General features: G+C 46.8%; 1 protein-coding gene across 1 annotated transcript in view; it reads left to right on the top strand.

Annotated features, from left to right (window-relative positions):
- CSMD2 (CUB and Sushi multiple domains 2) overlaps positions 1 to 25,241 on the top strand; it is a 547,845-nt gene that overhangs the window by 374,422 nt on the left and 148,182 nt on the right. The window contains exons 20-24 of the mRNA XM_054571941.1: positions 4,776 to 4,991; positions 6,373 to 6,561; positions 12,221 to 12,390; positions 21,256 to 21,412; positions 23,153 to 23,344. Coding sequence (XP_054427916.1) covers positions 4,776 to 4,991; positions 6,373 to 6,561; positions 12,221 to 12,390; positions 21,256 to 21,412; positions 23,153 to 23,344 — 924 coding nt within the window. The remainder of the gene's footprint in view (positions 1 to 4,775; positions 4,992 to 6,372; positions 6,562 to 12,220; positions 12,391 to 21,255; positions 21,413 to 23,152; positions 23,345 to 25,241) is intronic.

The raw sequence follows: 25,241 nt of genomic DNA, 5'->3' as shown, positions 1-25,241 counted from the left end.
GGAGAAAGGGATCAGGCAGTGTCTTTGTTCATCCTGCAGAGCTGTTTCCACCAAGACTGGGCCAGAGGTGGCAGCTTGCAAGAGCTGGAAGCTGCTGTGTGGCAATGCGAGGGAAAGAAAGGCAACCCTTTCAATCCCTAGAGGAAGAGCCCCTCTAGGCATGATTTCGTCTGTGTCTGGGCACCTGTCATTACAGGGGGATGTTCCTTCCTGCCTTTCTATGTGTCTTTGCCTAGAAGTCAATGCAGTTCAACAAATACTTAACACATACTTATTTTATATTTGCACTTCTCCTGAGTGCTAGGAAAACACAGCCTCTTTGCATTGCCTGCCTTTAGAAAGTCTACAGCCTGGTGGTGGAGGGAGGTAGTCTAAAGAGATCTCTCAATACAGCACAGCCAGTGCCGAGATGGAGCAGAGAGAGGTGGGGAAACCTCCAGAGCCCAGCCAAAGGGCTAAGCAGCTGTCCTGGAGCTGAGACTTAAACCATTCTTCAAGGATGAATGGGAATTAGCCACATGGCAGGTGTGCCAGGCAGAATCAACAAGAGGTCAGTCAGTGATGTACGACCAGGTCACTCCTTCCTTAGAGCCATTTAAAGGCTTCACCTAACCTAGACAAAATTGTGAAATAGCCAGCATGGCTCTTGATTACCTTTCTCAGCCTCATTCTGCGCCCTGTGAACACTGAGTTCTAACCATACTAAACTTTCAGTTCCAAGAACTCCCTGAGCTTTCTTGGCCCTCCAGAGCTCTGCCCACTGGGATGACTTCCTTCTCTCTGTGACACTTCCTCTTCTGTACGTCTTCACGATTCCCCTTGCACGGCCAGCTCTTCATCCTTCTGAACTCGCTTCCTCTAACAAGCCTTCCCAGTCTCCTCTCCCCAGCCTGGGCTCTGGGCCGGGCTCCCCTTCATGGGCCCCTACATGATCCTGTGCCTTCCCAATTCCGGAGTTTGCCCCCCTGCACAGCACTTGTATTTTCTTCACCTGTCTCCTCACACTGACTCTCAGCTCTTTGAGAGACATGCCTGCCTCGTTTCCTGCAGTGTCCCTCGCTCTAGCTCTGTGTCTGGCACCTAAGGAACTCAAGAAATATTTGTAGGAATTGAATTAAACTGAACCCAGACCCTTCTCCAGAGGGCACTGCTTGTGAACAGACCTGTTAGGCTACTGACTGGGCTCCCTACCAGGCAGAAGGATACCAGGAGAAACGAGAAACTCTGGGAAGTGCAGAGTGACTCAGTTTGCCACACACCCAGCCCAAGTGAACGGCCCATTCAGGAGCCCAGAAAACGTGCTCTTGCTGTGGTCCCAGGACTGACTGTCTTTTATAAAACCCACAGGGCTCTCTGGGAGTTAGATGAGCTGAGCAAAGAGAACACCTTCTAAATGGCCTGTGCCCAGGCAACTGAGATGCATCCATTTATCTATTTGTTCAAACGGATCCTAAATACATACTAAGCGCCAGGCACTGTGCTGTGTGCACTTTGCCGATACTATCCCAATTCTTCCTCCCTCTAGGGATTAAATGTCACCTGACAGGGTGATACTCTTGTCCACATATTGTACATTCAAACTCAGGATGTGCTGAGCAGCTGTGGCCCAGACCCCTCTGTGGGTAGACGTGCTTTTGACCCAGATCTGTCTCCCTCTAAAGCCCCTGCTTTTCCCACAGCCTAGCTGCAACCTGAGGCCTGTCTATTTCTGTAACAATGTCTTCATTTTCTCACAGTGGCCAGAAGAGCCCCAAGCAATCAGCACAGCTGGGAAGGAACCCCAGGGGTTTCATCTCAGTTGTTTACTCATCCTTAAAATCCCAGCTAAATGTTTCCTCCTTTGGAGGGGTTGTATTTGCATGCTGAAGAATAAAGTGCAAAGTGAACAGCTCAGTCAATTCTGTTTCCCCTGCTACTGCACCCCCCAACCCTGACGTCCAGCTCAGAGGGGAAGGACCTAAATGCGCCGAGCCCTTCCCCAAGCTCCGCAGACTGAGACCCGTGTTCTCATTTGCACACGTATTTGTGTATCAGAGGACAGGCCACATCTGAGCACCACCGGTCTGAAGCATGCCCACACTCGCCGTGCCAAGGACGGCAGCCCCCATGAAGCCTTCCTAGCCTTCACTCTTCCTGTGCCTTCACTCTGGATTCTCACTATCGATGGTCTGTCTCCTCCACTAAACTGCGTCATTTTTCTCAGTGCTTAGCACAGGCCTGGCGCTTAGTATGTGCTTAGGATCTGTTTGAACAAATAGATAAATGGATGCATCTCAGTTGCCTGGGCACAGGCCATTTAGAAGCCGCATGCCTGGTCCCACTACCTCTTCTGTTCCCCCAACCCCCACCCACAGAATCGCAGATACGCCAGGCTCACCCACTTCTACCAACAGAGAGGCAAGAATACGAAAACATCTCAAATGCTTTAGTGTTAAGAGCTTGGATCCAACTGTCATTTATCAAAAAACATGTCAGTAATTATCTAGAGAAGTATTTCTCAAACTTTTATGTGCCTGCAAATCACCTGGGGATCTTGTTAGCATGCAGATTCTGACTCAGGAGGTCTGCGGTGGAGGCCGAGATTTTGCATTTCTGACAAGCTCCCAGGGGTGCCTGTGCTGCTAGTTCATGGCCTTTGAATAGTAAGTGGGCCCAGCACCCACCCCCGGTCTACCCAAGTTCCTGCCCTAGCACATCCACGGCATATACTCCCATGGGCACACACACTTGTGGGTGGGCATGCATGTACACGTATATACACAAACACAACAGCTATGTGGGCAAGTTCAAGAGTTGCTTTGAGTGTTGAGCTCCTGCTACTTCATAACCTTTCTCACCACCTGACCCTTCTTACTACCTGGGTTCTTTCTGTAGTGAGAGAAGCAGCGTCACGTAAGCAGTTCACGGCACAACCTCTGCAGTCACATTGCCCCAGTTCAGATCCCAGCCCTGCCTCCTGCTAGCTGGGTGAGCTTGCGCAAGTGACTCGATCTCTTTGTGCCTCAGTTTCCTCGGATGTAAAATGCGGATGAGAGTAATCATTCCCATGTCGTACAGTTATTGGCAGGATTCAATGAGTTTTCATATCGTCCCTTCCTGTGGACAGGGGCCTGCTACAGAGCAACAAAACATGCAGGACAGAGACGCACCAATATTTAGTGCTCCGATATTAATGAATATTGTTTTCATTCAATGCCCTTAACCCTTCCTTGCAGCGGAGCGCTCGCTTTCTCTTCCTCTCACTGCTCCTCCTTCTCCCAAGCCTCCATTCTGCCCCTCCCCCACTGCTCTCTCTCTGCCTTCCTCTGGCTCTCTGACCCATGCTTATGGCATCAAATAGCACCTCTTGTCTGGCGACTCCCAGATCTACTGCTGTAGTTCAACTTTAATGCTGAACCCTAAGCCTTTACTCTTAGATACCCACTACCTATCAGTGCTTGGATGCTGAAAACACAGGGTGTTCAAAGCAAAGTCTGTTACCCTTCTGCCACAGGCTCCTCTTCCTCCTGTATGTCCTACCCTGGATAGCGAAAGACATCACCTCCCTTCAGGTTGAGATGCTCTTAGACCTCCTTTCGTTCCTCCTCTGTACCTTTGCTGCTGGTTCCTGCCCACTCTCCCTCGCCGAGGTCTTGTGTCTGTTTCCTGCTTTCAGCCCCTCTGCCTGGCCCCAGCCTCTCTTGCCCAGTGCATGGCTGTGCCCATTCTAACCATTCTCTCTGCCTCTTCACTCTCGACTTTGTCCTCCTCATAGCCATCAACATCTTGCTAAGTCTGAAATCTCCTCTGCTCTGGGTAGGATGGCTTATTGCCCCCAGGAAAAACATTCAGCCTAGCTCCAGCCTACCTTTCCAGCCTCTGTTCCAGATTTTTCCTGCTGAGTCTGTCCAGCCACACAGCATGATTCCCTGAGCCCTAGAATCCCAGCTCCTTCACGCACACCAGTCCCCTGCCTGGGACGCCCTTTCCCCTCCTACCTGGTTAATCCCTATGCATCCTTTTAAGACCCAAACCAAATGTGTCCTCCTTAGTGAGGCTGTCCTGCACGCACCTCTTTCTGCTGCAAACTGCTTCCGGTTCTGCACCCCCCAACCCCCATGGCACTCCACTGATCTATGCTCATTAGAGCAGTCATCACTCTACTGTAGGTATTTTTTATTAGTTTTTATTTTTTAAAAGATGTTATTTATTTATTTTTAGAGAGGGGGAAGGGAGGGAGAAAGAGAGGGAGAAAAACATCAATATATGGTTGCCTCTCACTCACCCCCTGCTGGGCCCGCAACCCAGACATATGCCCTGACTGGGAATCAAACCAGGAACCCTTTGGTTCGCAGGCCAGTGCTCAATCCACTGAACCACACCGGGCTGTATAGTTACTTGTTTAATGTCTTATATATCCTCTTGCACCTACCTGGCCCTGGATCCTAGCCCACAGATGTACTCAACAGATATGCAAATACTTGTTAGTTGAATGAATGAATTAATGAATGGCTATGAAGTATTCTCATAGAACTAGCCATAGATCTTCCTTCCAAATTTTGGCAATTGTAAAGCATTGTGCTTCCCTCCGGCTGGACCTGTGGACAGTGGCATGATGCAGTTCACTCTGGTTCATTCATTCAGGTTCACGCACATGGATTCATCAATGCATGCTTGTACTTCTGCATACCCATAGACATTTACAAATTGGAAATGTTTGCACAGACCCCAACTTGCAACTGGGCTGCTCCAGCCTTATCATCATCATCACGCTGACCCTTCTGGTCTCTTGGCAGGTGTGTTCTTTACTTTCCACACCTTCCACCTGGAGAGCGGCCATGACTACCTCCTCATCACCGAAAATGGCAGCTTCACCCAGCCCCTGAGGCAGCTGACCGGCTCGCGGTTGCCAGCCCCCATCAGCGCTGGTCTCTATGGCAACTTCACCGCCCAGGTCCGCTTCATTTCTGACTTCTCCATGTCCTATGAAGGATTCAACATCACTTTCTCAGGTAAAGCCTGTGAGGGACCACTGGGGGAAAGGGTTCATGTCTCTCCCTCTACTGCGAGCCCCTGGTCTTCTAGCAGATGGATATTGCTCCACTCTCCAGTCTCCGGGAGAATGACCTCCCTGCTGCAGCAAAGGATACCTCGGTCAGACACAAGGAAGAACTTCCCTGTAATGGGCTTGGAAGGGGTTAGCAGGATTTGGGGGGGATCTCCTTCTCTGAGGATATTTTAAGTTTCTTCCCTCCAAACATGACCCAACCAAGGGCCTGAACTAGAGGAATTCTCAGAAGTCCCTTCCTGCCCTAGCAATTCCAGACACTTTCCTGATCCCACTTCTGCTATTCACAATCCCAGCAATTTAGAAAAATGAAGAGGAAGATGGGGGTTTGAAGACAGGGGTTTAAAGTTAACACATGAGAGTATTTCAGTCTTCTTTGGGGCTCCTTCCTCCATACTAACTTGGGAGGAATAGATATTTATCTTTGTATATAGGAATCCTGAAAAGAAAACTCTTTAATTTGGCCTTGAGGGAGAAAGAGGACCCTTTGCTCCCCAGGCTAAGTCCCCTTGCCGTTCTTGTCCCATTGTTCCTGAGGGTCCCCCCCGTCCCCGCCAGGAGCAGGGTATCAGGGGACCCTACCTGGATGGGCAAGAGATATCTGGCCCCTAGGAAGTGGACATGGCCCAGCTCAGCCCCCTGCTGTCTCTCTAGCAGAAGCCACCTGCTGTGTGCCTCCCAGCCCAGATGAGACATATCCAGTCACTGTGCCTCATTCATCTGAGACGGGCCCTTCTTCTCCTCACCACACAGAGCCTCTGGGGACTGTGTCCCAGAAGGAGATGCCCTTGGGGGACAAGGGGTGGTCACATCTCTGCCATTACTAGAGGTACCAGGCAGGTCCCTGGCCCACAAATGCCACCCCATCACACTTGTCATCTGCCTGAAGTGCCAGCATCACCAAGACAGCTTCGAGTGAAGCATTTGGATTCTTCTTCCCAGTGGAGGGTCCCCTCGGCCGGGCCACACATTCTGACCCTCTAGAATCAGGCTGATTGGATTGAGCCCTGAGGCTTGGGGTTAACATGGAGGTGAAGGGAGCGAGGAAGGAAGGGTTGAGTCACGAGGAACCTCAGAAATACTCCCAGGTAGCGTGTTCCCCTTGTTCCCGGCAGCGAGGCACCCGGACCACCCAGGGCCCGGCCTGTCCTGCTCCCCACCTCGCCACGTGTCTCCCAGCCTCTGTCTCCTTAGGCTCACTCCTCTTTTCTCTCTGCCTTTTGTGGATCAATGTGTGCATGCCCTGTGCCCCTGTCTGTCTTTGTCTCTGGCCCTTTTCTCCCTGGTGTCTTCGTCTGACCCCGGCTCTCCTGCTGCCTTTCCAGAATATGACTTGGAGCCCTGTGAGGAGCCCGAGGTCCCCGCCTACAGCATCCGGAAGGGCTTGCAGTTTGGTGTAGGCGACACCTTGACCTTCTCCTGCTTCCCCGGGTACCGTCTGGAGGGCACGGCCCGCATCACGTGCCTGGGGGGCAGACGGCGCCTGTGGAGTTCGCCTCTGCCAAGGTGTGTTGGTAGGTGGTCACGTGCTTTCATTTTGCTTCACTAACGGGGTGGGCCAAGCTTTAGTCAATTGGAGTGAGGTGGTGGAACGCCCATGGGCCAAGAGTCCAGCAGGCCTGGGTGTGAGGACGGCCTTAGCACAGTTACCTGCAGGGGGACCTTGGGTGGCCTAACCTCCTTCTGCTCCAGACTCCTTGTCAGTATGGGGATGGCAATACCTGCTTCCTGGGCTGTCCTGGGGCCTGACCTGACCTTTGTCAAGTGGATCCACACTAGGCACTGAAATGAAATGGACTTCTGTACTCTTCCCCCGCACCCCTAACACATCCCCATGGCTTAGGATGCCTCTTGCAGAGAAATCGGGGTAAAGCGCAGGTGGGGGGAGGGGTGGACCTATAGGAAGGTGGTATGGCCTTTGCTCATGGAGAGGCCTGACGTGGTGGAGTACAGAGCGCTGTACTAGTCTGATGGGAGTGCTAGCTTTTCAGGATCCCCCGAAAGTCTTCATCCATTCAGCTGACAAGGAGAGAGGAGGCCAGAGTGGGGTTCATTCACAGACCACCCACTGAATGCCAGGCATGCTTCTAGGTGCTGGGGATACAAAAGTGAATAAAACAGAGGAAGTCCCTCCACTCATGGTCTCACATCCTGGTGGGGGAGATAAGCTATCAACCCATAAATATGTAGTGTGTCAGGCGGTGTTGAGAGGTATAGAGATAAACCATGTCAGCTTAGAAAGTGCAGGAGGTAGGGTTGTTCTTTTAAAAAGAGTGGTCAGCAAAGGCCTCCCCAGTCAGTTGACATTTTAGAAGATCAGAAGGGATTCAAGAAGCTAATCACTCAGGTATCTGGGAGAAGATGCCACAGAGGGTCAAGGCACTGAGCCTTGAGGAACAGCTTGATGGCCAGTCTGGAGCAAGCAACAGGGAGAACAGTAGATGATGAGGCTAGACAGTTGGAACTAAGAGGCCTCTGACCCAAGGCTCTGCCTTCCTCCCTGCCAGAGCTCCAGATCTGGAAGTGGGGAGAAATAGGTTGATCAAAGGCAAGAGGGACAGTTGCTGGCTGTCTCCCATTTATAAGGCTGATGGCTCTGTTGCTCAATACTTGCAAACGCACGGCTGGATGGAACATAGGCAGGATCAGTGGAGTGCTTACCATGCTGGCTATTAGCCATGGAGCTCGTACTTACAGCGAAATAGTACGTAAAACCCCAATACATCAAACGGATAAAAGCAGCACCACACTGACTGAAAGGACCAGCATCTTGAGGGCCCATAAGACCATCCTCACTGGAGACAACTCCATGGAGCCCTGGGGCTCTGCAGGGGACAGCTGTAAAAAGGCTGCTGAGGTGGGCCGGGTTCAGGCTGCACAGTCTCCAGGCTCAAGGTCAAGTTCTTGCTCTGCCTTCTACCAACTGCTAGATCTTGGATGGGCCATCCAGCCTCAGCCCCAGCTGGAGATAACAATATCCAACTTATAGGCTTTATTCCAGCTTAGATGGCATAATTTATTTAAGCCATGATGTGCCCTCTAAATATCATCATTTTGCCAATACCGTTTTATCATTATTTATTGATAAGCAATATCCAGTAACCTTTTATAATCTCAGAAAGGAAACATTAATACAAATTGATGTCAAATTCTATTTGTGACCAATTAAATAATCCCAAAGTTTGTCCTTTCTCTCATAACTATCCCTCAGAACACCCACTCACCCTGACCCGGGGGCACATTCAGACACACACGTGTCTCCTGCATGTAGCTTCAGTCTATATCTGGCTGTTAGCAGCTCTTTTCTTCTCTGGGAAAATATCCTCAGCTAAGTGGTTCCGGGAGAAATTTCTCTTAAATGGGATTATCCAGGACCACAAATGCACACACTCCTTAAGCTTTTGCCCTCAGTCGCTATTGCATAAATTCACCCTTCAACTCATTATTCCAGTTATTCTGTTTGTTCATGACACCTCACAATGTTTTCATTGGGACATTTTTCTTGTGTTTCACATGTTATTAATAACACACAACAATGATAATCACCTCTAAAAGCCACCAGCCCTGGCACAGAACCTCAGGCTGGAGGTCTCACGGGTATGCCCCCCAGGGGGTGGCTCCCCGCGGCCACATGCACCACCGTAGGTGTAAATTGAATGACTTAGCCCACACGGTGTTTCCAGGAACATTCCCAAATGAGATGGAGATGAACAGCCCTGGGCTCTAATTCATGGTGTGATGGGGTGACGTAGCCCCCGGCCCCAGGGACCCCTGAACTCGATGTGGAAGAAACAGACCTGACCCCAGGGGATGCAGTCTGCCACGGGGAACATGGCCCTGCCCTTGGGAACCCCTGAGTGATGAGAAGACCTAACCCTCTGCCTCAGGCGCCCCAGACAGTTGGATAAAACACAGCCCCTGCCCTTAGGGAAGCCTGTTTTGATGGGGATGACAGAAGTCACAGATGCCTGAACCGGCAGCAGCACATTCCTGGCCATATATTTGCCTGTTGGTTTCTCTGGAGCATTTATTTGTTTCCACTTGCGCTCGTGTTTGGCTTTTCACTGCATCTGCTCGCTCACCTCCCCTGTTACTTTGGAAACTCCCAGAAGCAAGTGCCATGTCCCTCTATCCTCCTGTACCCTCCTTGGTGCCCAGAACAAGGCCCTGGAAGGGGATCAGGGCCTGGGGATTGGCCAAGGACTGGACCATCTGAGGCTGTCAAGCCCGTTCCCCTCCTTATAAAGGTGTGGGGCATGCAGGGAGGAGGAACGGGTCATGCTGGCAGCGATGGGCGTACAGCTGTGCTAGCAGCCAGGGGCAGGAAGGGGGTCCAGTAATACGCCAAAGCCCATGTGTAAGGGAGCCAACTTTTAGGAACTAGGTGGAAGACAAGAGGCATCAGACATAGTGAGGGTGTTGTGAATGTCAGGCAGCGAACTCGTCCTTCCTAAAACATTTCTCAGGGTTTCTGCCAATCCCTGACCATGGCCAGTCAGGCCTCCAGGGAGAAGCAGGTAAGCTGCATAGATTCAATTGGGATTGATGAGGAAAGAGAGGAGGAATAACATTTGTTGGCCTACTCTGTGCTCACCACTCCCTGTATGTTTACCTATTTTATCATCAAACATCACGCATTTCTTTTCTATACTCTTTAAGGATGATAATATTATACAGATGGAGGCAGATGAAGAGACTGAACTTTAGAGAGCTGATATAAATTGTCTGTCTGCCTCCAACCTCCACGCTAATCTGTACCACATGCCTCTCCCTAGACGGAGGGAAATGGTGTGTGTCCCTAGGGATGATGGAGAGCTGCTTTGGAGAGCCACCCACGTGATGTGACTGAGTGATAAATGCCTGAATGTGCATAGTCCTCATCACTCCCTCCCTGTGTTCCCACCTTCACCTGACGGCACCCAGGAAATTTAAGCACTCTACAAACGTATCTGCCGAAATTGTCAGCAGCCGCCAGGGTACTGGTCAGCCCCTGTCCACCCAGTTTCATGCTCCAGCTCACACATTCATCATGCACATGTGGCCCCTCTGCACACAGGCTGAGTTCAGAGTACTGGAAAGCTCGAGTTCTCCTCCAACACGCATAATGGCTGTCTTAATCAGTTTGGGCTACTCTAAGAAAACACCAAGGAGTAGGTGGCTTAAACAACAAACATGTATTTCTCATAGTTCTGGAGGCTGGGAAGTCCAAGATCAAGGGGCCAGCAGATTTGGTGTCTGTTGAAGGCCCTCTTCAGGAATTGGAGATGTCAGGAGGCCTTCTTGCTGTGTCCTCCCTTAGCACAGAGGGCTCTGGACTCTTCCTCTGCTCATAAGGACGCTAATCTTATCATGAGGTCTACCCTCAGGAACTCACCTAAATCTAATTACCTCCAAATATCATCACATGGGGGATTAGGGCTCCAACACATGGATTTGGGGTGAAACACAAACATTCAGTCCATAGTAATGACTTAGATAAAGTTTTAGGAAATTGAAGTAGGCCCTGAACTGGAAAGAGTGCAGGGAGTAGAGCCCATTGAAAAAGTTGGGATTTGGTGGTAGAACAGGGTCACTATCTTCAAAAGTCTAAGGAACCACCTTAGGGACCAGAGAACATATAAGGCTATAACTAAGCCCGTGAGAGACTCAACTCTGAATGTTCCTGCATCACATGCTCCATCTGCATTGCCTTGGCTTAGTCCTCCAGGCTTGGGATAATTAGTATTGACTATATGGTCAAATCAGTGGCCCAATGGTTGACCTGACGGTGTTTCCTTCCAAGGATTGTGCCTAGAAGAGGGACACTGGGAGGTGATTTAGAGAAAGACTTGTTACATCAGCCTCAAAGATTCAACACATGCTCCAAATTCCCCATATGTCCAGACAAAAAAATGGACCTGCCATCTGGACTTGTATTTTAACTTCCTTCCGAACCTAATTATATTTAGGACTGTACATCTTCTGAGGTTATTGTACTCCATGTGCATTCATTCATTCATTTGGAAAATATTTAGCTTATAGATGATCCGGGGTAAGCCTTAGAAATTCATAGATTCATTAAGCGTAGCCCTAGTCCTCAGGTAACTCAGTTTGGGTGGGGGATCCAGGCTAGTAACAAGCAACCAGGGAGCAGTATTATAGATACTGTGATGGGGGGAAGAACAGGGAAGGGCTTCACAATTATTAAGGACCCTAGAAAGCCAACTGCAGGGTTCTTCAGCACACGCGATGCTACTGAGCTGCTTCCCCTCTCTCTCTCCTCCACCAGAGGCCACCTGCCCGGGCACTGAGTGGGGTGGGGATATAGAGCTATGACCAAGCCCTAAAAGAGCCTCAGTGCGATGGAGCTGATAGAAATAAGTCAAGTGAAAGGTGATAACTGCTATGAATAACGTGATGGGAACCATGAGGAAGTAATGACTGATCCTGGAGGGGAAGAAAGAGGTTTTGAGAAGAGGGTATGAATTCATTAGCATTGAAAGAAACAGGGTTTCAATGGGTCAGTGCTAAAACTCCCGAGAGCCTGCAGGGAGCCTAAATTCCAGGACCAATGGGATTGAGTTCTCAGCCCCCTCCTCTTCATGACTTGAGAGACTTGATCTAAATTGCAAAGTACCAGGTTCTTTATCTTTAAAACAGGGATGGTAATTGTGCCTACCTTATGGGGTTGCTTGTTGTGACTAATGACAGAAATGATCCTTGTGAAGCTAGGAAGACGCTAGCAATTATTATTCAATCTTGTCCTCTCTTAGTTTCTGTCCTCCAATACAGAAAGGCCTCATCTCTTCTCACTTGGCTGCCACCATCCTTCCCTGACGTCCCCCTCAGTCATTTCTGTTGCTATGATACAATGTGAACAGGTGTGGAGAATGGCTGCTTCATAATGCTGTGAAAGCAAGGGGTGCTTGGTGGTTTGTTTCTCATTCTGCAAAAGAGGTACAAACAGAATGAGAGATATAAAGAAACCAAGCAGAACCGTAGGTGGGCAGGTGTTACAAAGAACCTCGATAAGCAGTCCTCTAGACAAGCAGGCAAATGGACAGATAAATAGGCCTGTGGGCAGGTAGTGAGGCAAACAACTTGTCACCTGTGTAAGGTTCCCCAGCACTGTGAGTTGTCTTCTGGATGTAGCTGATGGGAGTTAATCTGTGATTATTTTGATTCTCTTTCCAGCTGAGTGTGGGAATTCCGTCACGGGCACTCAGGGCACTTTGCTGTCCCCCAACTTTCCTGTGAACTACAATAACAACCACGAATGCATCTACTCCATCCAGACGCAGCCCGGGAAGGGGATTCAGCTGAAAGCCAGGGCATTTGAACTCTCAGAAGGAGATGTCCTCAAGGTAACGCTGAGAGATTTCTTACAGCGAGTATGTTACCGTGTGCAAAAGCGTGGTCAGCACTCACTCATCCATCTCTGCGTGGATGACCCCAGCTTTTCTTCTTCCCCCCTAGTCCCAAGGTATTATCCTGACTCACCTGGAAGTGAGAACCTAAGAGAGAAAGGGTATGTGAGTATCCAAGAATGTGGCTTTAGAGTTTGCTTGAGCTGACTGCTCTCAAATATATATGCGATTGATTTTAGCTAGCCCTTTAGCATAATAAAAATAAGAATAATAAATTCAGCTGGGGTGGCCAGTGGATCATGTTTTCCATTGTGAACTCTGACCATCAACCTGAGTAATAAAGAGTTCATAAAATATGTGTGTGTGTGTGCACTGGTGTAGATGTTTGTGGATATAAATACATTTATACATATGTTTCCACATGTGTGTGAATTTGTGCCTATGTATTTACTGGATTTGAGGACTCTGTGTCTGTATGCACTTTTCTCAGTGTGTTGTGTGTGTGTGCCCTTGTCTATGTTTTTAGTGTATATTTGGTTCGCTAGTAGGCTATTTCCGTAGCTTCAGTGTATCATGTTGATGGCCTTGGTGTGGCAGTGGGGTTAAAGGAAGTAGATTTAAGAAATATGTAGAAAAAAAGAGATGATAGGACTTGGATTACAGAGAGGGTTATAGAGAGGAAATTGTTAAGATACTGAGCATATGTGTGACTTGCATTTGTGTGTCTGTGTGTGCGCACGTGTGTGTGTGTGTAAGAGCATATCTCCTATAACATGTGGTGTGCGTATGTGTATAGTCAACAATTTGACTGGAGAATTTATCAAAGAGCTGCCTTAATTAAAGCAGATTATTTAAAAAATACCTCACACAGAGTCTCCATTTTCATCCTAGACCAATAAATTTTTTTAGCTCATTCTAATATGGTTTATTCCCTGTAGTCAGAGAAGTCATGACATTAGAAACAACAAGAGGTTAGTACTCTGGAAAATCCAAAGAGAAACCATTAAATAATGACCATCCCTTAGGATTCTAACTAGATGTGATGAATGTACTGTTGTTTTTATGCACAGATGATACTCAACCCACCCTCTCCCGCATGTGTTCTCCGGGGTGTGTGTATATGTGTGTATGTGGTTGGCAGGCATTTCTCACTTTTACCTAATCATCCTTGAACCCAAGTGGATGTACCCATGAGATGATCACCTGGGACTGGGTATGCCTGCAAGAGAACAGATGATGGCAAAGTGGCCCAGTGGGGATTGGAGCCCTGTCTTTGGCTTCTCAAGCTCTTCAATCTCTGAGTTCCTCAGACACAGAAAAACTGTGCATCTCCCTGTAGAATTGTCAGGCTTTATATTTTCCAAGGGCCATGTTTCCAGGCACCCCCTTGACCTCACTTTTCTCCATCTGTTTATTCATTTTCACCAGCAGAGCCTCAGAGGATACAACTGGGGTCAGCAGGGCCAATGTGACCTCCCCTCTTCAGTGCTACTGATGGAATTGGCGAAGCTGGACAGGGCAGAGGCTTTCTTAGATGAAGGCTGTTGTTAACCCTGCAGGGAAGAAAGGCATTATGAGGCATAGCTTGTCATTTTCAGGTTGTGAAGGGAGTATGAGCAGCAGTTGTCTGAGTGTGTCCTGATAGGGCCGGCAGGAGGGCCCTTGGTTGCTGGAGTTCACGTGGAGTGTGGCCAGCGCCCGAGCTTGCTCACTGTGGTGCTGTAGGTTCAAAGCAGCACCTAAGACACAGTCAACAGGTGTGCACCCAACTACACTGTCAGGCTGCCCCAGGATCAGGTGAGCAACTTCATCAGAGACAGGAGAGGGACTGTCCAAGACACTCAGGGTAAGAAGGGAGGAACATGGGGCGTAAAACCCAGGTCAGAGGTCAAGGAGGGCTTCTGTTGGTAGCACGACCTTAACCGATTCTGCAGGGTTTTGGGAAAAGGGGTATGAAATTCTGTGTTTCTTAGGGGGACCTTCCAGGCTTCAGACTTTGTCTCTGCAGCCACCTGCCCAGCTTCCCAATACTGATCTTGACCTTCTTGACAAAGAACCTCTTTCTGCCGTGTCTAGGCCTCTGTAGTGTCCTCCTAAGGAGGCTGGGCTGTGGCTCTGACCTGGCTGAATGGCCATTCCCAGGACCCTGTGATCCCCAGATCACAGGCCCCTGGGAAAGGAGGTCAAGGCACCCAGGGAGGTCGGCGGTATCCTGTAGCCCCTTCCCACTCTAACTCTTCTCCTCAAAGCCCCTCGCCCTCCTCAGGGAGATCCTGGGACATGAATTGGTGCAGAACTGTTTCAGAACTAAAAGAAACCCTCAGGTATAGTTTCCCAAATAGGATTCAGAACCGCCCGCCACCACCGGCAGCTGCAGCAGCACCGCTACTCGACCCTGTCACTCTGGTACCTCAACATGAACGGGTGGAGGGGGAGCCCAGAGCACCATTCACCTCCAAGAACATCTTGCCTTTGTGATGGTGTAATTGGCCCATCTGCCAGGACACTGGCATGTTCCTAACCCGGGACTTGCCTGTTCCTCTGAAGAAGCCCCCATGTGCACCGGAAATTCTGACCACGCAGACCTGTCCCCTCTTCCCCCTTCTTTGTTGGCCAAGATACAATATATGGTGTATCCGACCAACCCTCCAAAACTTCTCCGTAGCCTTCTCTTTCTGACCCATGAAATGACTACTCTCTTGCATTTGTGACCCCTGCGACCCCTGATCTGTTCCTTACTTTTGGTAACTACAAATGTCTTAAACTCCACCCCACACATACTCTAGCTCATCTCCCAGTACCACCAGATTCCTTTTATTTTGGCCCCTAACATCAGCAGGACAAGAAGGACCTCTAAATGCAATAGTACAGAATGTCAACGATATACATGTGCCGGTGAAACAGTGTATATAGCTGCAGCTTCTACAGGCTGCTGGGCAAGGGTGTTTTTCACATATGATGGAAAGGAATTTCCGGCAAATGGAATACCCCAAAAAGGGTCCAGGCTGAGAAAGAGCCTGATCAAACGGCAGTTCACACACACGATGTGAAATTCCGCCTGTGGATTGGTATGACAAACCTAAAGGGAAAACACAGCTAAGACTACCTCACTTAGAGGACACATCACAGGACTGTGGTAGGGATGGGATCTCAATCCCACCAGCCCCTCTGGAAGTGCACTAGGTCTAAGAGACCGCACAGAGCCGATGGCCTCTCCACACGACATTCTGTATGTCATGTGGCTTTTGTTGACAGGCCAGACAAAGCAGGGCAGTGCCGTGCTGGTGCCTAACAAGAGTAGTCAGGGACTTCCGTGGCATCTCTCTCTCTGTCTGTCTGTCTCTGTCCCTCTCTCTGTCACACAGACACTTGCACTTTAGCCCCGGGAGCAGGAGAAGCTCCTGCCGTGGCCTCTTTTGGCTTAGCCCTTCTGCTGCCCCTTAGAGACTGCTGGATATGTCCATTCTCCAGTCATCCTCCCTCGGCACGGGTGTGCCAACAAGACAATTAACTGGATACATGTAAATATTCAATAGATCAGAAGAAGAGGACCTGTCTGAGGAGCCAGAGCTAATTGCCCCTCTGTAAGCAACAAAGGGGAAAAAACTTATTAAAAGCTCCTAATTTGTATTCTTAACAAGATTTGAGAGAATATTATATTTATGACATAAAAAATAGGCAATAATGAAAACAGTGCAATCTGAGGTGAGGAAAGATTGAATAGAGATGAAAAACATGATCACCCAATTAAAAAATGGAATGGAGGCAATGAGCAGAAGATGGTAAACCACAGAGAAATGAAATCAGTTTATTATAAGATAAATTAGACTCTTCCACATCTCCTAAGGAAATGAAAAAGAAGATTCTTTTATATTAATAAAATGTACAATCAATCCACAGTAAAACTTTATGTGCCAAATAACATAGCATGAATAAATTAAATAAAAACTGCAGAAATGTAAAAAAATTTAATAAAGTTACAGTCATCATAGAAGACTTTAATATACCTCTGTTGCTCACTGGCATATCACCTAGGTTAAAAATAATAAGGGTTTGGGTAGCCTGAATAATGTAACAGAATAAAACCAAGGAAAGTAGGGGGAAAATGCTTTTAAAGATAAAGGCAAAATAACTAAAAAATAAAAAATAGCAATTATCAACAAAACCAACTATTTCTTTGAAAACTTTAATAAAATAGACAAACCTGTCAGGACTGATCAAGGAATAAAGAAGTCACAAATGTACAATGTTAAGGATGAAAAAAGCAACACGGTCCATAGATATAGTAGAGATTATGAAAATAATAAGAAAATATTTAGGAACAATGATAAGCCAAGATATCTGAAAGCTTAGATAAAATGGAATTTTTTATAGATAAAAGTGCTAACATCAAGAAAACAATTTTGAATAAACTAATAAATTGGAATCCCTTATATATCCTTTCTCAAAGGTCCTGGGCCTAGACCATTTTGCAGCTAACAACTTCAAGGAACAATTTAGTCCCTGAAATAACCAAACTGTCTCAGAAAAGAAAAGCAGTTAAGACCCAGCTCTCAACTCATTTTAAGTTCAGGACAAGTGGAAACATGGATATCAAACTAAGTAAGGGTAGCATAAGAACAGAACCTGTTAGGCCATTGTCACCTATAATCATAGATCTAAAAATCCTAAATACAATATATTGATTTTAGCTGTGTATTAAAACTAAGTGGAATTGATTCCAGAGATGTGAGGATGTATCACTAGAAAAGCTCACAATGTTATTTATTGGGCAACCCCTATGAAATTGCCATTTTATAGACCAAAATTGATTGATGCTGGCGATTTCATGCATGTGGTTCACCCTAATAGCCTATAAACAGCAGAGAAAAAATACACGATCCTGCCACTCAGTGCCCACCTAAACATGATGTAATGAAATTACGTGTCATCCGTGGCTTTAAAAAATATCTCATACAACTGTGAACAGAACTTTCTTAATCTGTTAAAACATTTCTACCAACATCTATAGCAAACTTTATTCTTAATAACAAAAATTCCTGAAGATACCTAGTAAAGGTAGGACTAAGGCTAGTACTTCTGCTGTCACCAATAGTACTCAACACTGTACTGGCTCTCCAAGCCACTGTAACTATACCCTCACCCCTACCCTAAAGGAGAGAAAAAAAGAAATCACTAAAATTAGGAAGGAATATGTAAAATGCCTCTTATTCCAAAAATACAACAAAAAAAATCCACTGATAAAATATCAGAACCAATAAAAAAGTTCAGCAAAACTGCTGATGTTTCTAAACCCAGGTGGGGGCGGGGGGAGGTGTCTTATTCATAACAGAAACAAAACAATAAGATACCTAGGAATAAGCCTAACAAAAATGCGCATAATCTTTACCAAGAAAATCAAACTTTATTTTGAAGGACACTAAAATAAATGCAGGGAGGTTTCATCTTCATGGATGAACAAAAGGTATGATCAGGCAACTCAAGAGAAAAGTAGAATTGTTGATAAACTTATGAAAAGATGCTCAACCTCAGTGATAATCAGGGACATGATTAAAACAAGGTACCATTTCACACCCATGAAATTGGAAAAAAATTAGAATGCCAGAAAATACTAAATGTTGGCAAGAAGAGAAAGCAATGAAAACTGTCATACGTTGTTGGTGAGATTAAATTGGTATTACTCTTCGGAAAGCAACCTGGCAACATCTGACAAAGCGAAAGATGCGCCTTCCCTGCAACCGGCCTCTCTGTTCTCCATGGGCATCCTAGAGAAACTGAAATGCTTGGTACAGGCAGATACCAGCAGAGTTCACATTGCTTGTCGCTGTGTGTAAAAAGCTATCCATTTATCATATTTATTTTTAAGCCAGCCATCTTGCTGAACTGTCGGATGTAATGGTATATGTATATCAAAACACCCCGTTGTATACCTTAATTATATACAATATTTATTTGTCAGTTATACCTCAAGAAAGCTGAAAAATAAAAATAACTGATAGAGGGAAAAAAAAAAAGGAGGTGAGGTGTAACAGATGTGCATAGATTCTCCCAGATTTCTCAGGGGACGGTCCCGTCACCTGCACATGATGATGAACTGGACCATCAAAACAGTTTTCTTATAGACAAGCAATATCCTGTTAGGAAATAAATGTGTACAGAGACCCAGTTCCCAAGGGCAATCAAGAATATAAAAATACCCAGGAATAAACACAGAATTTTATGGAGAGATATAAAAGACAACTTGATTAAATGGAGCCAGACGCCGTGTACATGGATAGGAAGATTTAATATCATATGCATGTATTTTTTCTCTAATCAATTCATACACTTAAATGTTAATCAGAATTACTCAAGTTGTGTTGCTTTTCTTTTGTGGGGAGGGTTTCGTTGTTGTTTTTAATTTGAGGAAATTCTTTTTGAGCATATCTAGAAGAGTAAATATGGGAGAATTTTTTTAAGTAAAAGGGAGACAGATGAGGGGGCACTTGCCCTACTAAATATTTATATCAGAAAGTTGACAAACAAAATCAAATTTATATAACTGTATGCAATAACAGTAAATTTAAAATTGGCAGTGGATGAAATATTTACAAGCAGGGTTTGGTTAAATGGCTAATCAACCAGGGGAAAAAAGGCGGAATCTTATATCGTATGCCAAAATTAATACAGGTGGATTTAAGGACAAAAGTATTAGGAGAAAACAGTGGTTTATTTATTTATCATACGTTTCTTGAGTGCCTCTTATGTGCAGGGCACACATTCTGGACAAGGATGTGTGCATAATTATATTGGGGGTTGGGTTACTGTTATGATGGAAATTCCTGCAGCTATTTAAATGCTGTTGGGAAAAAACATTTAATGATTTGAAAAATACGTACATTATGTTAAGTAAAAGAGCTGTTACCATATAGCATCTATAGTTTGATCTTGTATTTATAAAGAAAATCAAGAAATAAATATGCATAAGGAAAGATATGCACAGAACAAAGCCTATAAAGACAGTCACCAAAATGTTGAGTGCTGAAATTTGCTTATATTTTCTTTGTGTTTTTCTGTTTTATAACTTTTCTGCAATGAATATTTCATTGTAATGACACTTAATAAGAGCATTTTCATTCTTAATGAATTAGGATGAATTATGCTTTGAAATTAAGGAGCAACCCTATTCCCATTATACTTTTATTAACTAACAACAATTTCTTAATACCATCATATATCCAGTGAGTATTCAAGTTTCCAATTATCTCATAAATGTCTTAATATTTTTTAAATTTACAGTTCATTTGAATCAGGATCCAAATGAAGTCCACACATTGGATTTTTTCCCTCATGGGTTTTTTAATCTATAGGTTTCTACCTCCATCTCTTTTCCCCCTACTTGTGATTTATTTGTTGAGGAAGTTGGGTCATTTGTCCAGTGGAATGGTTCACATTCTGGATTTTGCTGACACATTCCCAGAGTATCATTTCATGTGTTCCTCTGTCCTCTCTATTTCCTGTAAGTTAGAAATTGGATCCAGTGGCTTGATCTAATTCAGATTTGATTTTTTTTTTCCTTTTTCCCAGCAAAATGACTCCATAGGTAGTGGTATGTCTTCCATCAAGAAGTGCATGATGTCTGGTTGTCTCTCTTATTGTGATTTAGCAAGAATTGATGACTAATGCCTTGATCAATTAATTCCAATATATGCATTAATGAGTAAAAATACTTTTTATAGCAATGTGGCTGGACTGGTGCCCTCTGCATGTCTGGTAGAACGCTGGAATTCTCTCAGTCTATCACTGTTATAAAGCCACAGCACAGAAGATCTGGAAACAAACTTGAGTCTCCTGGGGGCCTAAACAAATCTTTGTAACATAGAGCACTGTTAGCTTGAAGGATGGCTTCTTTTAGAAAGCTTTGCTTCATAAATAGTAGAATGGAAATATTGTTCCAATTTGCTGGCAGCTGGCACCACATCCTGTGCCATGCACAAATATTCATCGCCCACCCATAGATCCCATCTTTGATATTTACCAAAGCACCAGGAGGTCCTTCACTCAATCACAACTGCTGTTGTTATTTGTACAATTATCTGGAAAGGAGCAGCAACCTCGAAACCTGGGAAGCCAGTTCATTACTCCGATGATTGTTGACTTCGCTGGTGCTCCAAAGTTCAGGGGACAGATGGGAGTCAGGGAAGCCAGCTGCCTGCACGATTCCACCCCTGGCAAGCCCAGCAGGCCCTCGCTAGAGCCCTTATTTTAGGAGGAAAGGGGCAGAGGTTGAACTTGGGGAAGGGCAAGGCCCCGTGACACACTGGTCATCTTCACTCCATCCTGCCTGGGTCCCAGGGGCCATGTCCAGTGAAGCAATCAAGACCGAGGCCACTGCCACAATGGGGTGAGGTCAGGCAGGAGGACAGTTGTCTCCTCTCCTGAAAGGACAGTATTGCGTGTCTAGCGAGGCAGAGATGTCAGATGCTTTCAGCGTGCCTGTCTGCAGAAACAGATGGCTTGGGCAGTCAGCCAGCCCCAACCTGGCCTCCCCAGGCTGCTGAAAAGTAAGCTGGTGCCATATGGGGTCTGGGGGGAACAGGAGCAGATCTCCACTGGAAAGGTTAGAACCGCAATCAGTGCCTAGAGACTGGATCCACACAGAGAGGCCAGGCGCAGAACTGGCGCCCAGTGGAGTCAAGAGGGGCCATGGCTCGCTCACGTGCTAGCTCCACTCGGCCATCTTCCTTGCATCTGGTGACTCACTGCCCCTCTACCAGTTGGTATGGATGCCAGACTCTGGGGATGCGGGCTGTGGGCTGAGAAGCTGTTGTTCAAAATAAGGTCATGCTGATGCTGTTGGGTTGGGGTCTCTCCTGTGTCCAGGTCTATGACGGCACCAACAACTCCGCCCGTTTGCTGGGGGTGTTCAGCCGCTCTGAGATGCTGGGGGTGACTTTGAATAGCACATCCAGCAGTCTGTGGCTTGACTTCATCACCGACGCCGAGAACACCAGCAAGGGCTTTGAGCTGCAGTTTTCCAGTAAGTCTTCCTTGCATCTGAGTGGATGATTAATCAGGCTTTCCCTGGTTGGGAGGTTGGACTCTGGGTCATCATCCGTCCCTTACTAGGTCTGGTTTTCTCTAACTGGCACGTGCTTGGTCAGTTTTTTTCCTCCAAGACATTGTGCCTAGGATTCGAAAAAGTTACTACTTCCCACACCACAGCTCTGTGGTTTAAACTGGTGGACAATCGAGTCAAGAGCATACCTTTTAGTCACTAATATTTTAAAAGTAATAAGCACTGAGACTGTTAACTAAAGCCACCAAAGTTAGCCTTTGCTATTCATGGCATTTATAAAGTAGTACTCAACTATATAGCCAGATGTCAGACGATGCAAAAATTCGTGTATAATTATTTTTGTTTTAACTGCTCTCTAAAGAGTTTTTCTTGATTATTTCTTCCTTTTTTCATGATTTTAACTTTCTTATTTACTCCTGGGAATTTGGAAGTGGAAAGCACCCAGGCTTGTGTGCAGCCCCAGGGTACTTGGCGGTCAGAGCCCCATTCTTCAGTTTCACTGCCATTTTACTCATTTATTTTGAGCTTCTGCTTGCCCAGTAGAAACAAAGAAATGAGCTTTTACAGACTATTTTGAAATCCAGTGAGTATCTATCAAATGATAAATGAATGAAAAAATATATTGAACGCGTGGCCACTAAAAAGGATGAGGTACTGATTCATACTCCCACATGGATGAACCTTGAAAACATTAGGCTGTTGAAGTAGCCGGTCGCAAAGGCCACATGTTACATGATTCATTACTGTAAACTGACCAGAACAGGCAAAGCCACAGAGACAGAAAGACAGCTTGGGTTGCCAAGGGCAGAGGGCGCCGAGGGGAGTGTGGGTGGGGCTTCCCTCTGAGCTGATGAATATGTCCTGACTTTCATTGTCTCGTAAGCGCATAATTCTGCGAACACAACGAAGACACCCATTTGTACACGTCAGATGAGTGAATGTGTAGTATGTGAATTATTTCTCAATAAACCTGTTAGAGAAAACACGTCCAGTCAGTCTACTTAAGATCCCTCTCGCCTGGGCTGTGAGCGGGCGGAGGGGTCTGGCCTGTTACAGCAGGCAGATTGGTGGAAGGAGAGTCAATAGAGTCGCATTTGAATTCCATCTCTTTCATCCGAGACTCCGACTTTGGAACAATTTATTTAACCTTTCTAAGTCAATGCTCTCAGTTGTAAAATGCACATAATTATACTTTCTGTAAGACTCCTCTTAATGACAAATGAGAGAGAACACATGAGGCACCATATAGTAGCAGCTCTGTAGAGGTTCCCTTCTGCAGCTTTTTTCAATAGAGTGTAGTTAAGCAGGACATAACTGAGGTTTGAAACATACACTTTAAGTGACTTTTCCATATTACGCTGTCCCATCAGAGTATCCCGGTGAGCAAAATTGAAAGAACAGTTCCCGCTGGCAAAATGCTATGGGGTCAAACAAAAGAAACAGAAAATTCAAACGTTATGCTTGAAAACTATTAAGAGCTCTCCTGGGAAAAATAACTGAAATCATTTACATGCAGCGACAGGGGAACGAACATTCCGTGATACACCCTCACCTGGGCACAGCAGTGTGGCAGCCCCCGAGCAGTGAGTCCATCAGAACCTAGACACACATACCATGTGGCTTCCTCAAGGAAGTGGGCTTTGAAGGGGTTTGGTTTCTGCCACAACAGGTCTTGCTCATCCTCTTTTCTCTCTTCACCAGGTTTTGAACTCATCAAATGTGAGGATCCAGGAACCCCCCAGTTTGGCTACAAGGTTCATGACGGAGGCCATTTTGCAGGGAGCTCCGTGTCCTTCAGCTGTGACCCTGGATACAGCCTGCGGGGCAGTGCGGAGCTGCAGTGTCTGAGTGGAGAGCGCAGGACCTGGGACCGGCCTCTCCCCACTTGTGTCGGTAGGAAGCCTCTTACTTGCCATTGTCACACATGTAGCAAGTGGGACCGGGGCCAAGTCCTGCCCTCAGAATGGTAATGCTGATGTCAGAGAAGAGGTAGGAGAGTCGATTAGAAAGGAAGAGGTGGACTTTTTGCCCAGGTCCCAGGGGTTCCTGCAACAGTGAGACTCAAAAGAGTCCCCAACTCACACTGGTCCTCAGTTTCCTTATAGGCAAATGGAGCTCAGCCTCCCTTTTCTGGGGAATGATGGAAGAAAGGGTAAGGCCATGAACTAGCCTTAAGAAAGACTAGAATGATGAACTAGCATCTTCTGAAGCCTGCGGTGCTCCCAGAGCATCAGCAGGGGCTCTCGGGAAGCTTTGTCCACATGCCACAGGGCAAGAGAAGTCTGATCCAAGGCGGAAGTGTGAAATGGGCAAAATGTGCTATTCTGTCTGCCTGGCCTTTCGTCTTCCCCACCCAGCTCACTGCCCATGTTGCCCCCTCACTGACCAGGATTCCCCCACACGGCCAGGCCCGGCTTCCTCGCCCCATGCGCCCAGCCCGCCTCCCTCTCCATCCCTGTCTCCATGTCCCACGGCCTCAGTGTGTCTGCAGCACTGGTTAATCTTAGAAGAACAAAACACCCACTGGGAAAACATGTAAGTGCCTACCAAGTCCTATGTGGCAGCATTGGTACCGGTGTATGTTTGGGTACGAGCAGAGGCAGAGAAATACACAAAGAAAGAAAAAAGCATTTTCCCTGCCCTTGGGGAGCCCATACCCTAGGAAGGAGAACGGACTCATAAACAGATCATTAATAATACAAGATAAGCACTGAAATAAGAGTTGTGTGCCAAGCATTGGAGAATATCATAAAGTTCTGCCTCGGAGGTGATAGTTCAATTGAGACTTAAAAGATGGGTAAGAATTCACCACTAGGAGGAGCCGGGTGGGCAGGCGGCCATTCTAGGGCTGCAAGTGTGATCCGGCATGGGTGGGACATGCTAACGGCCAACGTTCTTTCCCCCTAAACAACTACATTTTAACAGAATCTTCAGCGCTGTTAGACAACAGTGTGTAACAGGCAAGGATTTTAAGTCTGATAGACCAGGGTAGCAGCCTCTAAGTAGCCTCTAGAGTCATCCTCCGTCTTTGTGTTTAAGGCTGACTCCATCTGCGGTCATGCCCCATCCCTTTCTTCCTGCATCCCTGTTTTTATCTCCTTCTTTCACTCGTGTGCCAGGCCCTGTGCTGGGCCCTTGGAATACAGAGGACAGCAGGCCCCAGGCCAGTGAGGGAGACACACACACCAACGGACACTAGCGCCATGCCACTGGCAAGCCGGAGCAAGCGAAATGGGAAGGAGAGATGATGATTCACATTATAAGATAATTATTTGCTCTGCAGAAAGGGTTCACTGTAAGGTTCCTTTGAATATCAAATTTGCCGGTGGGACTGAACTTCGAGGATTCACTGAAGCAGTGCTAGTAAGAACATTTATACTTTGAAACTCAGAGGCCTTCCCCACTGAGACTCCCCCAGGCCCCACTCGGGGGAGTGAGGCTGTGTGTTTGGGATTACGTGTGTACACTTTTACATATGTCATGTTGTTGTAGACTTTATCACGGTCTTCCAGAAGTGACTACTGTCGCTGAAAACATCCAGATGTTTTCCCCATTGATGAGAGAATGCCACAGCCCAGGCTCTAGGGTGGGAAGAAGTTGGGAGGACCAGAAAGAGTAGAGCCTCACAGTCTTGTTGATGTAGCTGCTACCGGCTGGCCACTTGGCCCCGGCTGCCCACCTGCCTGTCCTCAGATAAAGTGACCTGTGAGGAAAGCAGCAGTGGGTCCTTAGGAAGTGCTCCCAGTGCTGCTCCTCCGGACACTCGCTGGGAAGCCAGAGGGGCTTCTCT

Source organism: Pteronotus mesoamericanus, unplaced genomic scaffold (assembly GCF_021234165.1).
Source record: "Pteronotus mesoamericanus isolate MK-2021 breed Mesoamerican mustached bat unplaced genomic scaffold, CSHL_Meso_final contig_221, whole genome shotgun sequence".
NCBI lineage: Eukaryota > Metazoa > Chordata > Mammalia > Chiroptera > Mormoopidae > Pteronotus > Pteronotus mesoamericanus.
This window is presented reverse-complemented; position numbering and strand designations above follow the sequence as displayed.